At 37.8% G+C, this 17,549-nt stretch overlaps 1 protein-coding gene across 3 annotated transcripts in view; it reads right to left on the reverse strand.

The window, feature by feature from the left end:
* The window catches only part of LOC110453720 (CWF19-like protein 1), a 24,062-nt gene extending 6,627 nt beyond the window's left edge, over positions 1 to 17,435 (reverse strand). For 2 of the 3 annotated variants that reach the window (XM_021502806.1, XM_021502807.1), the window contains exons 1-13: positions 17,350 to 17,435; positions 15,329 to 15,413; positions 14,518 to 14,593; positions 13,972 to 14,073; positions 13,149 to 13,363; positions 12,680 to 12,798; positions 11,323 to 11,407; positions 10,469 to 10,594; positions 9,603 to 9,705; positions 8,995 to 9,074; positions 7,198 to 7,313; positions 6,111 to 6,204; positions 4,773 to 4,815 (exon numbers count right to left, since the gene is read on the reverse strand). In XM_021502806.1, coding sequence (XP_021358481.1) covers positions 4,773 to 4,815; positions 6,111 to 6,204; positions 7,198 to 7,313; positions 8,995 to 9,074; positions 9,603 to 9,705; positions 10,469 to 10,594; positions 11,323 to 11,407; positions 12,680 to 12,798; positions 13,149 to 13,363; positions 13,972 to 14,073; positions 14,518 to 14,593; positions 15,329 to 15,413; positions 17,350 to 17,375 — 1,270 coding nt within the window. In that variant the 5' untranslated portion in view covers positions 17,376 to 17,435. The remainder of the gene's footprint in view (positions 1 to 4,772; positions 4,816 to 6,110; positions 6,205 to 7,197; positions 7,314 to 8,994; positions 9,075 to 9,602; positions 9,706 to 10,468; positions 10,595 to 11,322; positions 11,408 to 12,679; positions 12,799 to 13,148; positions 13,364 to 13,971; positions 14,074 to 14,517; positions 14,594 to 15,328; positions 15,414 to 17,349) is intronic. The other variant, XM_021502805.1, reaches the window with a different exon arrangement.
* Between the last annotated feature and the right edge of the window lie 114 nt (positions 17,436 to 17,549).

A 17,549-nucleotide genomic window follows, 5' to 3' on the forward strand; every position in this document is an offset into this window, starting at 1 on the left:
ACAGGTACAACCTAGAACAAAGGCAACAAACATACAGATACAGTCCACTGGTACAGGTACAACCTAGAACAAAGGCAATAAACATACACATACAGTCCACTGGCACAGGTACAACCTAAAACAAAGGCAATGAACATCCACATACAGTCCACTGGCACAGGTACAACCGAAAACAAAGGCAATGAACATACAGAAACAGTCCATTGATACAGGTACAACCTAGAACAAAGGCAACAAACAGACAGATACAGTCCACTGGTACAGGTTCAACCTAGAACAAAGGCAATAAACATACAGATACAGTCCACTGGCACAGGTACAACCGAAAACAAAGGCAATGAACATACAGAAAAAGTCCATTGATACAGGTACAACCTAGAACAAAGGCAACAAACAGACAGATACAGTCCACTGGTACAGGTTCAACCTAGAACAAAGGCAATAAACATACACATACAGTCCACCGGCACAGGTACAACCTAGAACAAAGGCAATAAACATACAGATACAGTCCACTGGTACAGGTACAACCTAAAACGAAGGCAACAAACATACAGATACAGTCAACTCGTACAGGTACAACCTAGAACAGAGGCAATGAACATACAGATACAGTCCATTGATACAGGTACAACCTAGAACAAAGGCAACAAACATAAAGATACAGTCCACTCGTACAGGTACAACCAGATACAGTCCACTGGTACAGGTAAAACCTAGAACAAAGGCAATGAACATACCTCGTACAGGTACAACCTAGAACAAAGGCAATGATCATACAGATACAGTCCACCGGCACAGGAACAACCTAGAACAAAGGCAATGAACATACCTCGTACAGGTACAACCTAGAACAAAGGCAGAACAAAGGCAATAAACATACACATACAGTCCACCGGCACAGGTACAACCTAGAACAAAGGCAATGAAAGGCAATGAACATACAGATACAGTCCACCGGCACAGGAACAACCTAGAACAAAGGCAATGAACATACCTCGTACAGGTACAACCTAGAACAAAGGCAGAACAAAGGCAATAAACATACACATACAGTCCACCGGCACAGGTACAACCTAGAACAAAGGCAGAACAAAGGCAATAAACATACACATACAGTCCACCGGCACAGGTACAACCTAGAACAAAGGCAACAAACATAAAGATACAGTCCACTCGTACAGGTACAACCAGATACAGTCCACTGGTACAGGTAAAACCTAGAACAAAGGCAATGAACATTCAGATACAGACCACTGGCACAGGTACAACCTAGAACGAAGGCAATGAACATACAAACTAGAGCATATGCAATGAACATACACATACAGTCCACTGGCACAGGAACAACCTAGAACAAAGGCAATGAACATACAGAGACAGTTTACTCGTGCAGGTACAACCTAGAACAAAGGCAATCAACATACAGATACAGTTTATTCGTACAGGTACAACCTAGAACGAAGGCAACAAACATACAGATACAGTCAACTCGTACAGGTACAACCTAGAACAGAGGCAATAAACATACAGATACAGTCCACTGGTACAGTTACAACCTAGAACAAAGGCAATGAACATAAAGATACAGTACACTCGTACAGGTACAACCTAGAACAAAGGCAATAAACATACAGATACAGTCCACTGGCACAGGAACAACCTAGAACAAAGGCAATGAACATAAAGATACAGTACACTCGTACAGGTACAACCTAGAACAGAGGCAATAAACATACAGATACAGTCCACTGGCACAGGAACAACCTAGAACAAAGGCAATGAACATTCAGATACAGACCACTGGCACAGGTACAACCTAGAACAAAGGCAACAAACATACAGATACAGGCCACTCGTACAGGTACAACCTAGAACAAAGGCAGAACAAAGGCAATAAACATACACATACAGTCCACCGGCACAGGTACAACCTAGAACAAAGGCAGAACAAAGGCAATAAACATACACATACAGTCCACCGGCACAGGTACAACCTAGAACAAAGGCAATAAACATACACATACAGTCCACTGGCACAGGTACAACCTAGAACAAAGGCAGAACAAAGGCAATAAACATACACATACAGTCCACCGGCACAGGTACAACCTAGAACAAAGGCAGAACAAAGGCAATAAACATACACATACAGTCCACTGGCACAGGTACAACCTCGAACAAAGGCAATAAACATACACATACAGTCCACCGGCACAGGTACAACCTAGAACAAAGGCAACAAACAGACAGATACAGTCCACTGGTACAGGTAAAACCTAGAACAAAGGCAATGAACATACAGATACAGTTTACTTGTACAGGTACAACCTAAAACAAAGGCAATCAACATACAGATACAGTTTACTCGTACAGGTACAACCTAGAACGAAGGCAATGAACATACAAATACAGTCCACTCGTACAGGTACAACCTAAAACAAAGGCAATGAACATACACATACAGTCCACTGGCACAGGTACAACCTAAAACGAAGGCAACAAACATACAGATACAGTCCACTCGTACAGGTACAACCTAAAACAAAGGCAATGAACATACACATAACAGGTACAACCTAGAACAAAGGCAATGAACATACAGCCCCTGATACAGGTACAACCTAGAACAAAGGTAACAAACAATGAACATACACATACAGGCCACTGGTACAGGTACAACCTAGAACGAAGGCAATGAACATACAATCTAGAACATATGCAATGAACATACACATACAGTCCACCGGCACAGGTAAGGCATAGAACAAAGGCAATGAACATACAGATACACTCCACCGGCACAGGTACAACCTAGAACAAAGGCAATGAACATACAGAAACAGTCCATTGATACAGGTACAACCTAAAACAAAGGCAATGAACATACAGATACAGTCCCCTGATACAGGTACAACCTAGAACAAAGGTAACAAACATACAGATACAGTCCACTGGTACAGGTTCAACTGTAAACAAAGGCAACAAACATACAGATACAGCCCACTGGCACAGGTACAACCTAGAACCAAGGCAATGAACATACAGATACAGTTTACTTGTACAGGTACAACCTAGAACAAAGGCAAAGAACATACAGATACAGTCCACTGGCACAGGTACAACCTAAAACAAAGGCAATGCACATACAGATACAGTCCACTCGTACAGGCAATGAACATACAGATAGAGTCCACTGGCACAGGTACAACCTAAAACAAAGGCAATCAACATACAGATACACTCCACAGGCACAGGTACAACCTAGAACAAAGTCAATGAACATACAGATACAGTTTACTTGTACAGATACAACCTAGAACAAAGTCAATGAACATACAGAAACAGTCCACTGGTACAGGTACAACCTAGAACGAAGGCAACAAACATACAGATACAGTCAACTGGTACAGGTACAACCTAAAACAACTCGTACAGGTACAACCTAAAACAAAGGCAATAAACATACAGATACAGTCCCCTGGAACAGGTACAACCTAGAACAAAGGCAATGACCATACAGAGACAGTCCACTGGTACAGGTACAACCTAAAACAACTCGTACAGGTACAACCTAAAACAAAGGCAACTAACATACAGATACAGTCCACTCGTACAGGTACAACCTGAAACAAAGGCAATGAACATACACATACAGTCCACTGGTACAGGTACAACCTAAAACGAAGGCAACAAACATACAGATACAGTCAACTGGTACAGGTACAACCTAAAACAACTCGTACAGGTACAACCTAAAACAAAGGCAATGAACATACAGATAGAGTCCACTGGTACAGGTACAACCTAAAACGAAGGCAACAAACATACAGATACAGTTTACTTGTACAGATACAACCTAGAACAAAGGCAATGAAAGGCAATGAACATACAGATACAGTCCATTGATACAGGTACACCCTAGAACAAAGGCAACAAACATACAGATACAGCCCACTGGCACAGGTACAACCTAGAACCAAGGCAATGAACATACAGATACAGTCCATTGATACAGGTACACCCTAGAACAAAGGCAACAAACATACAGAAACAGTCCACTGATACAGGTACAACCTAGAACAAAGGCAAAGAACATACAGATACAGTCCACTGGCACAGGTACAACCTAGAACGAAGGCAATGAACATACAATCTAGAACATATGCAATGAACATACACATACAGTCCACTGGTACAGGTACAAGCTAGAACAAAGGCAATGAACATACAGGTACAGTCCACTGGTACAGTACAGTCCACTCGTACAGGTACAACCTGAAACAAAGGCAATGAACATACACATACAGTCCACTGGTACAGGTACAACCTAGAACGAAGGCAATGAACATACAGATATAGTTTACTTGTACAGGTACAACCTAGAACAAAGGCAACATACAGATACAGTCCACTGGTAGAGGTACAACCTAAAACAAAGGCAACAAACATACAGATACAGTTTACTTGTACAGGTACAGCCTAGAACAAAGGCAATGACCATACAGAGACAGTCCACTGGTACAGGTACAACCTAGAACAAAGCACAGGTACAACCTAGAACAAAGGCAACATACAGATACAGTCCACTGGTAGAGGTACAACCTAAAACAAAGGCAACAAACATACAGATACAGCCCACTCGTACAGGTACAACCTAAAACAAAGGCAACTAACATACAGATACAGTCCACTCGTACAGGTAAAACCTAGAACAAAGGCAATGAACATAGAGACAAAGGTAGATACCTAGATTCATGGTGATGGTCTAAAGGCAACAAACATACAGATACAGTCCACTGGCACAGGTACAACCTAGAACGAAGGCAATGAACATACAGATACAGTTTACTTGTACAGGTACAACCTAGAACAAAGGCAATGAACATACAGATACAGTTTACTCGTACAGGTACAACCTAGAACAAAGCCAACAAACATACAGATACAGTCCACTGGTACAGGTACAGCCTAGAACAAAGGCAATGACCATACAGAGACAGTCCACTGGTACAGGTACAACCTAGAACAAAGGCAACAAACATATAGATACAGTCCACTCATACAGGTACAACCTAGAACCAAGGTACCAAACATACAGATACAGTCCACTCGTACAGGTACAACCTAGAACAAAGGCAACAAACATACAGATACAGTCCACTCATACAGGTACAACCTAGAACAAAGGTAACAAACATACAGATACAGTCCACTCGTACAGGTACAACCTAGAACAAAGCCAATGAACATACAGATACAGTCCACTGGCATAGGTACAACCTAGAACAAAGGCAACAAACATACAGATACAGACCACTCATACAGGTACAACCTAGAACAAAGGTAACAAACATACAGATACAGTCCTCTCGTACAGGTACAACCTAGAACAAAGGCAATGAACATACAGATACAGTCCACTGATACAGGTACAACCTAGAACAAAGGCAATGAACATACAGACAAAGGTAGATACCTAGATTCATGGTGATGGTCTGTTGAATGAACCTATAGGTACAGTCCACCAGCACCAGTACAACCTAGAGAAATATTCCATAGCCAACACTGGTATAAACAAGATTTAAGCCAGTGGCGCTGGTTCAAAGAATATACAGATTTAGAGGTGTAAGCATACACATTATTTTTTTAAGATGGAAAGATTTAAAATGAATTTCTGCATAAAGAAAGAACAACACTGTGTGGAGGTGGTGTGCAATAACCATTTCATTTGTAGTCAGATCAGTCCTGATTTACTTTGAATGATATAATTAGTGCTTGTGGTCTTTGAAAAATTGCAATATATATGTTACACAAATAATAATGATTCTCATTTAAAATCAGTATATGTTCAAACAGTCATGAGGTTCCTGCCTACAATCAATTATGATATTTCATTACGTAACAGCCAAGGAATATGAGGGGGAAAATACTGCCTTACTGGCAGGCTAGCTATCCCAGCCATGGGGTACAACCATGGGACATCAATCGTTAACCTACACCAAATGGGGTTGATGTTGGATGAGTGCCCCCTAATCTGTTACAGTAACATTCAAGATTTTCCATCTTCCAACAAAAGATTAATTTAACATTTTTTTTAAAGGCCAAACCTGGATCTGAAGGTGCTGAGTCCTGTAATTTCTCTCAAAGAAAACAACAGCCTTTCCCATTGATTTGTAGCACTTCTTTAGTGCAGCCTTGTACCTGAAAAAATATAAACAGGTAAACAAAACTAGTGTCTTATATCTCGACAGGGATATTTATCTTGTACATTTTCACAGCCATTTCCATGTGTTATACAATATGTAATGTTGATTAATGTTCCACTTAATATCAGAAAACATCAAACATGATATTACAATGATCTCAACACTGACATTAATTTGGACATTGTTATATAAGAAACAGAATTGGGTATCTTGACATGTTTGGAATTATTCTCCGCTCAGCTTTATCTGTGTGACTACATTGTAACAATCAGGACATAAATGAGAAGATAACCTTATAATTAAAGTCAAACATCATTTGAAAGCTAAGCTTGTTCCGACACCTTAGTGTATTTCATTAACACGTTAGTTTTATTGAACACATTATGCACATGTCCTAAATACCCGGAAATGTTTGTCCAGTCAAATTTTCACAGTAAATCTATTTTCACCCAAAATTGAATTATCTCTTCATATCTAATTACTTTGTGTATCAAGTTGATCAAGTTGTTTACAAATGACCAAGTAGTAATAAATTTAGAGCAAAAAAGGCGAAAAATTAAACAGCAGCGAAAATTTCTCAGTATACAGAATACAGTAATGCAAAGTTTAAATAAAGTTTTGACCATGCCATTATTACATGAATATATATACCAGTAACTATATGGGTCAAAGAAGTAATAAAGACGGTAAAATCCCATATAACACTGATCCTAATGGAGGTATGTCCGTAGGATACGAATTACTTAAAATAGTATATGGGGGAAAGAAGTAATTCCAACAGTGTGGACAAGTTAAGGTTGTCAAATTTTCGGAGCGATCCACTCCTTTATCAAGACACAGTAACTATATATATACTCTTATATATATGTATGTCTCCTCTGCTCATTCCCAGATACCGATACTGATTTATTTTTAAACTATTTTCCTGATCTTGTCACTTGAAAATTTGGATGAAAGGAAGCAACAATATTACAAACTTATGACTTACTTGTCAATCTCATCTATAACCTCCGAGGGAGCCAGCACAGTAGACTGGTGATGACCGATGGGCAGTATCAATATGTGGTCATCCACCAACCCTCCCTTGGCCAGTGCGAGGTAGTTCTGTAACCAACAACCAGAGTGAATAAAGAATAAGTTTAACATACTTACCTCCCCTTAGTCTTCATTTAAATACCTAGAGATAACTGCCATGAGGGACATGACCCTGACCCTGACCTAGAGATAACTTCCATGAGGCACATGACCCTGACCCTGACCTAGAAATAACTGCCATGAGAGACATGACCCTGACCTATAGATAACTGCCATGAGGGCCATGACCCTGACCCTGACCTAGAAATAACTGCCATGAGGCACATGACCCTGACCTAGAGATAACTGCCATGAGGGACATGACCCTGACCCTGACCTAGAGATAACTGCCACGAGGGACATGACCGTGACCCTGACCTAGAAATAACTGCCATGAGGGACATGACCCTGACCTATAGATAACTGCCATGAGGGACATGACCCTGACCTAGAGATAACTGCCTTGAGGCACATGACCCTGACCTAGAGATAACTGCCATGAGGGACATGACCCTGTCCCTGACCTAGAAATAACTGCCATGAGCGACATGACCCTGACCCTGACCTAGAGACAACTGCCATGCGGGACATGACCCTGACACTGACCTAGAGATAACTGTCATGAGGGACATGACCCTGACCCTGACCTAGACATAACTGCCATGAGGCACATGACCCTGACCCTGACCTAGAAACAACTGCCATGAGGGACATGACCCTGACCTCGAGATAACTGCCATGAGGGACATGACCCTGTCCCTGACCTAGAAATAACTGCCATGAGGGACATGACCCTGACCCTGACCTAGAGATAACTGTCATGAGGGACATGACCCTGACCCTGACCTAGAAATTACTGCCATGAGGAACATGACCCTGACCTAGAGATAACTGCCATGAGGGACATGACCCTGACCATGACCTAGAAATAACTGCCATGAGGGACATGACCCTGTCCCTGACCTAGAAATAACTGCCATGAGGGACATGACCCTGACCCTGACCTAGAGATACAACCTACAATGATCAGGAATACAAAGCTTCATCAAAACAACTGTTCAGAAGCTATACTGTATACCGGTACACCAGTTTAATATTTCGCCGTTTTCGCCCTCCATAATGACAGTGAGTTGATCATTACAGACAACTGTAGTAAGTGATACAATAGACATAGTAATCAAATGTGAAGGATGAAATTAACATTGGGCGAAAATGGGTTTCTCCGGCGTAGGGCGAAAAATTTGTCTGGGCAAAAGTTTACAGTAGTCCTGACAGATGTGGTGGAAGTGACATCGTACAACTCGGCCTTTCCACTGTAGTAGGACATGATTAAGAAAGTCACTTTTTATTTACCTGGTAGCTATCTTTATTTCAGTTTCTGGTGGTAATATGAAGATATCTGGTTGTGAGCCATTTTTCGTGAACGTAATTCAATGACTATCAAAGTGTTACTAAACTGACCACCAGGTGTTATTTACGTACGGACAAACATTTTGCTGATCTCCTCATAATGACCAACACTCAAATGATCTCCTAAACTGACCACTAGGTGTTTATTTTACGTACTGACAAACACTTTGCTGATCTCCTTAACTATACACTATAAGATATGCTACATGCTGACCAACACTTAAATAATCTTATAAACTGACCACTAGTTGTTCTTAAACTGACCTCTAGGAGTAAGGCTTCACACTGACCAAATACTTACATGATCTCCTACACTGACCACTAGGTGTTTCTCCACCTCTGGACTGCCCAGACAGAACCAACACGGACCAGTGGCCTGGGCTGTGAACATAGGTTGCTTTATTTATGTATTTTATTTATTATTGCTGTGTCAATGATACTGATTTTAATATATGTCAGTTTAGGAAGAAGCAGTCACAGTCTATTGTTAACATTTCATTGTATTGATACATTTACATAGAGAACAACAAACTCATGCAGTGCTGAAATTGAGGTTTTGTGACAATATGGTTTAATGGCAGTTTTACTTGATTAGAAATGTTCCTGTTGTGTTGTATTGGTGGATTAACATTATTTCGTTTTGGTCAAAAAGGTTCAGGGGTAAAAAATGGTAGCAAGTCCAAACGCATTTTCATGATTTCTGAACTTATTCTAGTAGTTGGAATGGGAGAAAAATATTCTTTCATGCCCAGGGGTGTAGAATACCAAATTTGGTAAACATTGGAAAGCTCTGACATTAGCATTGGTTAAACTAAATGACCTCTACCAAAATGAACAGTACTATGACTCAGCAGTTCTCCGATGGCCATCTAAAATAACAGTAACAATGCCTGTTGTTCGTAAACTTACGATGTTTTTTCTTCCTATCGGGACCACCTCCATCATGTTGTCTCCTTTTGGAATTCTTTTTCTCTGTCATGTCGTAAAAAAACTGGGCCGACTTTTCTTCTGTCTATGAAATAATCAGAAACACATATTTGTTACTTTAAATTATTTCATCTAACACTGGGAAAAAACATATTTCCAACAATTCTGAATCCTGAGTATATTCCATCATTATATCTTTATAAAACTTTTCTACCACATGAAAATGTAATTTAAAGTACTTTCATGTCAACTTCAGTGCCTATGAAAAATGTAACCCAAATCCTCTATTTAATATAGGCTGTTTGTTTGTTGATGTATATAATTGCCTCATTTTCTTTTCACCAACACAGGTATTGTCACAACTGACGTCATGATTTCTTGACATTGAGCCAGTGGTCATGTTTTGCCATATATGTAGAAATGATTAGGTATAAACATGTTCCCTAACTCGACAAAGCTAATTCGTTTGGTCACACACAGCTCACTGGTTTAGGTTTGCAATACAGGGGAGGCTTTTGGAAAAGTATTTCATAAGCAAAATTTGTTGCCCAATAAAAAATGTTTTCTACCATTGAACAGTTTTGTTACATTGTTGACATGGTAGAAAAAGTATGTAGTAACTCTCCTTTTATGTACTGTATCTTACTGCATAGAATTCTCTTTCAATTAAAAAAAAATGCCTTTCTGCAGTTTGATAATAATTTCTAGTTTTGATAGGTCACTGATTTAAATGATGTAAACTGCCCAAGTACAGCAGCAATGTTGTGTAAATTAGAACAGACCTGTGACAGAGCAATGGGCCAAAGAGACCTCAATATAACCATTGTATGCTAATTTTCTTTCCTTACCTGATTCTGTAAGTCCTGTCTGGACATGGTCAGTGTAAACGGACATTCTGTAACGTCAGCTGGCTGTTTGGTCAGTTCCGAGGGCTCCATAGCACTCAGTGGTGTTATGTTGAAGGCATAGAGAAACTGTCAAAGACATTTTTAAGATGATTCATACATAAATCGTTCCTGGGGAATTATTTGACAGAAACAATGAATGTTTTGGAAATGTCCATCAAAGTTATAATAGAGACTGTTGGGTTAGGTATTCACGATTTCACTCCTCTTACAAAGATTGTCATCAGGTAGCAGCACTTTCTTCTCCATTCAGTCAATTATCCTATACTTAAACAAAAGCACTAATAGCAGGTATCTAATACAGAAAACATTACATTCTCATTATTTAATAATTACAACATCAGGTAGTTTTAAAACAAGTCTACTTTGGCTTAACACATCATACTTGATTTGACTACATCTAACATGTTGTAAACTAGATACACCTGCGGACCTTTGTTTACTGGAATACAGTCATTTCAGTCAATCATTGTGATATAATATTCCAATAATAATACATCAACTGAAACTCAAAACATTAAAACACTTTTACTTAGGATTGATATTACTGTATTCCTTTAATGAACCTATTCCCCAGATACTCTAACCTTTTTCTTGTCCTTGTTACTTGTGTTTGCCAGTCCTATGATAATGAACCTATTCCCCGGATATACTAACCTTTTTCTTGTCCTTGTTACTTGTTTTTGCCAGTCCTATGATAATGAACCCATTCCCCAGATATACTAACCTTTTTCCTGTCCTTGTTACTTGTGTTTGCCAGTCCTATGATAATGAACCTATACCCCAGATATACTAACCTTTTTCTTGTCCTTGTTACTTGTGTTTGCCAGTCCTATGAATCGGGTAACATGTTTGTCCTTATCTGACAAAACCTTATGATTCCTAAAATTATAAATGTAAGATTGAATTAGGATTTTTAAGCTTACATTATTAACTATACAGCATTATATAAATTACATGTATAAAATAGGCTTCAAAATTATTCAGCAGATGAACAAAATAATTTGTATTTGATGCATAAGATATAGAGATTTAAAAACAGTTGTCTGACCACCCCGTTCTTAAGTTAAGACAGAAAAGTCTGAATTCTTGATTGAATGATTGGTTTGTTGTTTAATTGGTTGGGGCTTGATTTCTTCGGGACCGCAAAGGTAATTTAAAAATGTCATCATGCAGAAATATTACAACTTAGACATGGTAGCATGACATCCCATGAGTCATATCATTCTGAAACTAAGTTACCTAGATAGACACCATGGAAAGGAACTAGTTAGTAATCATTAAAAGAGAAAAGAAATAAAATACAGAGTTGTCTAGTGTTTTATAGAGAGCTTATGATTAATGCTCATATATTCAGTGTCCCAAGTAACAGGTCACAGAGGAAACTCAAGTTTTTACAGCTGTTTCTCATCACTTGCTGTTAACGATCATGCAGTGGACTATAGCAGGCTAATACATTAGTCAATCCTTACAATCATGCAGTGGGCTATCGCAGGTCAATACATTAGTCAATCCTTACAAACATGCAGTGGGCTATAGCAGGCTAATACATTAGTAAATCCTTACAAACATGCAGTGGGCTATAGCAGGCTAATACATTAGTCAATCCTTACAATCATGCAGTGTGCTATAGCAGGCTAATACATTAGTCAATCCTTACGATCATGCAGTGGACTATAGCAGGCTAATACATTAGTAAATCCTTACAATCATGCAGTGGGCTATAGCAGGCCAATACATTAGTCAATCCTTACAATCATGCAGTGTGATATAGCAGGCTAATACATTAGTCAATCCTTACAATCATGCAGTGGGCTATAGCAGGCTAATACATTAGTCAATCCTTACAAACATGCAGTGGGCTATAGCAGGCCAATACATTAGTCAATCCTTACAATCATGCAGTGGACTATAGCAGGCCAATACATTAGTCAATCCTTACAATCATGCAGTGGGATAGAGCAGGCTAATACATTAGTCAATCCTTACAACCATGCAGTGGGCTATAGCAGGCTAATACATTAGTAATTCCTTACAATCATGCAGTGGACTATAGCAGGCCAATACATTAGTCAATCCTTACAATCATGCAGTGGGATAGAGCAGGCTAAATCATTTTCTCATATATACAGTCATCTCATAACTGTTACAAACCTGTATGGCTGCCGTTCATAAAATTCTCTTTCCATCCCAGCGAAGTGGTAGCGTGGTTTGAGATGTATGGCTAACTGTGACACAGCATGAGATCCACAGGATGACGTGTCCACAGAATCCTGAAAAAACATTGAACAAATGTTACACGTTGTTGTAAATGTATCTTAATAGACCTCAGATCACTCAAACTGCCATTGCTTAAATACCCTGTGTTCTTGGAACTTTAATTTATCCCTGACCACACAAAACCCAAGTATTTAACCTAACCGAATCCATTCGTCAAACAGGTACTCTAACCTGTGTCACACCTTGAAAGTAACTCTAATCTTCAATACTTTTGCAAACATTGTAAATAATCACTAAAAAAATTCTAAACTATACCAGAAACTCTTTATGAAATCCTATAAGCTAATATTTAGATGCAAGACAACACACAGGCCATCAGAAAGCTAGCATATCTAATTTTTACCATTTTTATTCCATATTTGTCGACCCCTTGTGGCCATTGAGATGTAATTAAGATGTCGACCCCTCTGAATTTGGAGTCAGAGATGACTGGTAGAGTGAGGGAGGAGACATCTTTGTTACAAAAATGTGTATCATCTCCATTGTCATCTGAACTCTCTAGACCACTGAGGTAGGCCAGCTGTAACCCTGACGATCCTGTAAACATTCCCTTCTTGCCTGTGAAAGATAAAATAAATATCCTGTGCTTCCATTTCAGCAGGGCTAGCAAAAGTAATGATTTATCTAAGTTGAAATATCTTGTTTCATATTTAAATTTGTGTTGAAATAAACAAGGAAACATACAGGGCGTAATCTATACTTCCCAAACGTTGGTATCAAACATAATCGAAGGGCTATAACTCTGCATTTGATGGGCAAATTACTTCGTTTTCAGTTCACACCACTCCGAAGAGGTACTCGCATTCAACAAGAAAGTAACAAAGACAAAATAATATTTGCAGTTGCATTAAACAAAACAAAAAATTTGCAACATTGAGGTTTTTAAACTGGCACAATATTTTTCTACCGGTAATTGTTTTCCATTGTTACTGTAAATAAATCTATCTACACACCGCAAAATTTATCTTCAAAAGTTTAAAAATTACAAAATACAGAATCTTCACTATAAAATATTAAATTTCGTGATAAAAAAACTATTTTCTGATGAAGGGACATATATGGATAACAATTATGTAACAGACATATTTCTACAAATTGTTGTTTTATTGCTTGGTACATTAACAAAGTTTTGCATCACTTTTTTTCTAACAGTACCCCCATCATACCAAGGTATGTGACATTGTGACACAGCTCGACACCATCCTCTCCACTGTAGTAGCCGACATGTTCCTTTTGGTTAGGGCCTAGTATCAGGGTACTCAAAGGTACTGAAATTATAAAACATAAACATGCTCTCAAAATAGTTCTAATCAAAAGGTAAATTGTTATAAAATCTGTAGCTACATCTTTATAGTGATATCTGTTTGATATTGATAGAATTAAACCTCGGCTTCAAGTAATCTAAAACATAAAGATTTATCATCTCCTCAAATGGATTGACCAATGACTAACAAAATTTACAAAAATATATTTAAACAAATATTTATGGTGTTGTCTTCAATTGAAGCACTGCAAATATGTTTAAACTACAAAAATATGATTTTTTGACCCTTCAATATCAAATCACTACACAGCAGAGTATCATTAATATTAATCCTGGCTTTTCATCTATGAGGAGACATTTATTTAGCTTTTTAAACAGGAGTAAAATCAACGAAGTATTCTGTTCTTAATCATATCAAATATAAATCAGGTTAATATACAAACATCACCTTTTTTCTCTCCAGATATAAATGGCTTCCAATTACTCTCATCATCACCAAAGAAATCTCCTACACATAACAGAAGCTGTAAACAAGGTAGACAATATTTATATAATTATATAAAACAAAAATCTTACAACTAATTACAGGGTATACATGTAGCTAAAGAATTTATTCAACATAGGCACAATTTTTATGAAGTTTAATGTACGTAAGACAATTCCTTCTTAGGTGACGTACCCCTTGGCCTAAAAACATTATCTTATGTTATATTGTAGCAGAAAGTTGTATCTTCTTGAAGTCAGAGAAAATTGACAGAAATCAAAAAACCAATATCATGGTTAATCTATGAATCTGTACATGTACTACAGAAAAAAATCATGATAAATAAACATATCTCTAGTAAAAAATGAATATTTCTATGATTTTCATTGCTTCAAATAAAAAAACTTATCATTGCAAATAAGAACAGAATTGGGTTTTTTTAAGTAATTTTTGTTTTCTAAAAGAAAAGTAATTCTTAACACTAGTGCAGTGTGTCATTGGTAAAAAAATAAACGTATTTTACAACAACAGAAGCCTGTCTCTAACTTACATGTACATTGAAAGTGATTACAAAAATTGAAATGAAAATCATAAATCATATGAAAAGGGGGAAAATATTTTTTTGAAATTAATGTGAATTAAGTCACAATTTTAACCCAGTATATGCCAACTTTACCAAAATTGGGATCCCAAAACATATGAATCCCCAAAAAAAGAATTGGAATTGTTGCTTTTTCTCTGTCGTTAACACGCATGATCACTGATTTTCACCTACATCAAAATTTCCACTTTTCTTTTGAATGCTGCCTATCCTGGAGAAGAGCTGATCAAAGTTTCCATTCACATCTCCACTTACAAGTCTGCAAAAGAAAAACATTTTTATGTTAACAATGCTGTGCACACATCAAAAACTTCTTAGATTTATATACTTTAAATGGAGCCATATATTGGTAAAAAGGTTCCATAATATCGCATGAAATACTGAAAAATACTTGAAAAGTATCAAACAGGATGTAAATTAGCTGTTATGTTATGTTAACAGTCTGTTAGATAAAAAGAATTACACGTAATTAGATGTCTTGCATGTCCCCGCTTTGAACATAAGATGCAATGTGTGAGGTTAATTTAGTCCAACGCTTTAACTTTTTGAGATACAGCATAAAACACACAGCTTAACATTTATGAAGATGCTGTCAAAGTCACTGCGGAATGTAGGGCACATTCAGCAACTGATGCATGGATTGAGCTGAAGTATATAAGACGCATGTATGGTCCAAGTTTGGTTGGTCTAGCACTTGTAGTTTTTGAGAAACAGAGTTAAACGCAAAAACTTAACATTGACGCCGCCGCCATCGGAAAAGTAACACCCAAGTCCTGCCTCCTCGACATCCGTTGCAGGTGAGACAAAATGATGAACTGGTGAATGGACCATACACAAACTACTGAAACTAGTGAGTAGTCGACAGCTACTTAGCATACACAAACTACTGAAACTAGTGAGTAGTCGACAGCTACTTAGCATACACAAACTACTGAAACTAGTGAGTAGTCGACAGCTACTTAGCGGAATTTTTCTGATCCAAGGATTATTCTTATCAATGGTAAGATAAAGAGGTGGTACATGCATATAGTTGTCTGATTATTAAGGAACTTGACAAAATGTTTTTATTATATTTTTCTAAGAGTGTGTTTTCAAATGTTGCTAATATCCTACATAAAATAAAATGTATACAATGTATCATATTTATCCTTCAGCAAGCCAACATGTAACCTCTGACGCAAAATAGGTGGGTGGGCTTATATTGCAGGATATTGAAATATCATTTGTTGGCACTTCCACTGAATTGTAATAGATATGAGAGGGCTTATTAGCAGGCATGGGCTTGTAGTGCCAGAAACATCATGTGCATTTTTCTGTCATATTTTAAAACTTACTTAACAATTCACATTTACAACAGTGTACGCAAACATGTCCGAAGTTAAGTTCGCAATCGGCCGAGCAGTGCGAGCCATTATAGCAACACATGTATGGAAAGTACGGGAAAATGATAGTGAATTGATTCTATGCTATTTGTAGTCTTCAAAAACTTTCGTCCTTCCGGTCGTACAGGCTTGCAAAAAAACGGCAACATACGTTCCGCTACGTGCCTGCATTGATGTTCTTTTTTTTTGCACAAGCAATTAATTTGATATTTTCAATAAAAAAAAATACTTCAGTCTATAGGCAATGGGATCATCCAGTGCAAATGTGACAGGTGAGCATGATTTTTTCTGTGTGCTATTTATAGCTGCTCTACAGAACACTATAAGTAATGGAAGTATTGTCACAAACATTTAGACAACTGAATTAACATTTTTTTGTGCACAATTGTACCTCATTGTATTTTTTATTGGATTATGTTGAACGAATGACGCCCTTTTTTGCTCAATGTGTTTAAAAGAACTTTATTTATTTATTTTTTACTTTATAACCCATCCTGAGTAATAAAGGCATTTAAGTTATCAAAGATATAAGGCCGCTATCACAGATATAGGACCGTGATCACAGATATAGGATCGTGATCACAGATAAAGGGCCGCTGAAATATATATAAGATGGTACATGTATATTGAATCATGCAAGGATTGGAGTCTAGCTATTCTACAGGCTGCATAAAATGAAACAGTTAAATTATGCAGATAACAACTGTATTTTCATGTGCCCGCTGACTAGGTCTCACCTATTTCATATTACATTTGTACCAGCCATATATAATCGGTTATGCACAACCTGTTATTCATAAATACGTGACTCACACTTTCAGAGCTGCTGTACTGGCCATGTTTTACAGCATCTTCGTATGGGGAAGTTACCGCGCACTGTTCAAACGGGCGCAGACATATTGCAGTTCCGCAGTTAATCACACTTTATTTAACATGTTTAAAATTATTCTCCGCTAGGTATGCTACTTAATTAATCCACACACAAATTATTTTAAACTCCCTTGAATAGATAT

The sequence above is a fragment of the Mizuhopecten yessoensis genome, unplaced genomic scaffold, assembly GCF_002113885.1.
Source record: "Mizuhopecten yessoensis strain PY_sf001 unplaced genomic scaffold, ASM211388v2 scaffold7491, whole genome shotgun sequence".
Taxonomy (NCBI): Eukaryota; Metazoa; Mollusca; class Bivalvia; order Pectinida; family Pectinidae; genus Mizuhopecten; species Mizuhopecten yessoensis.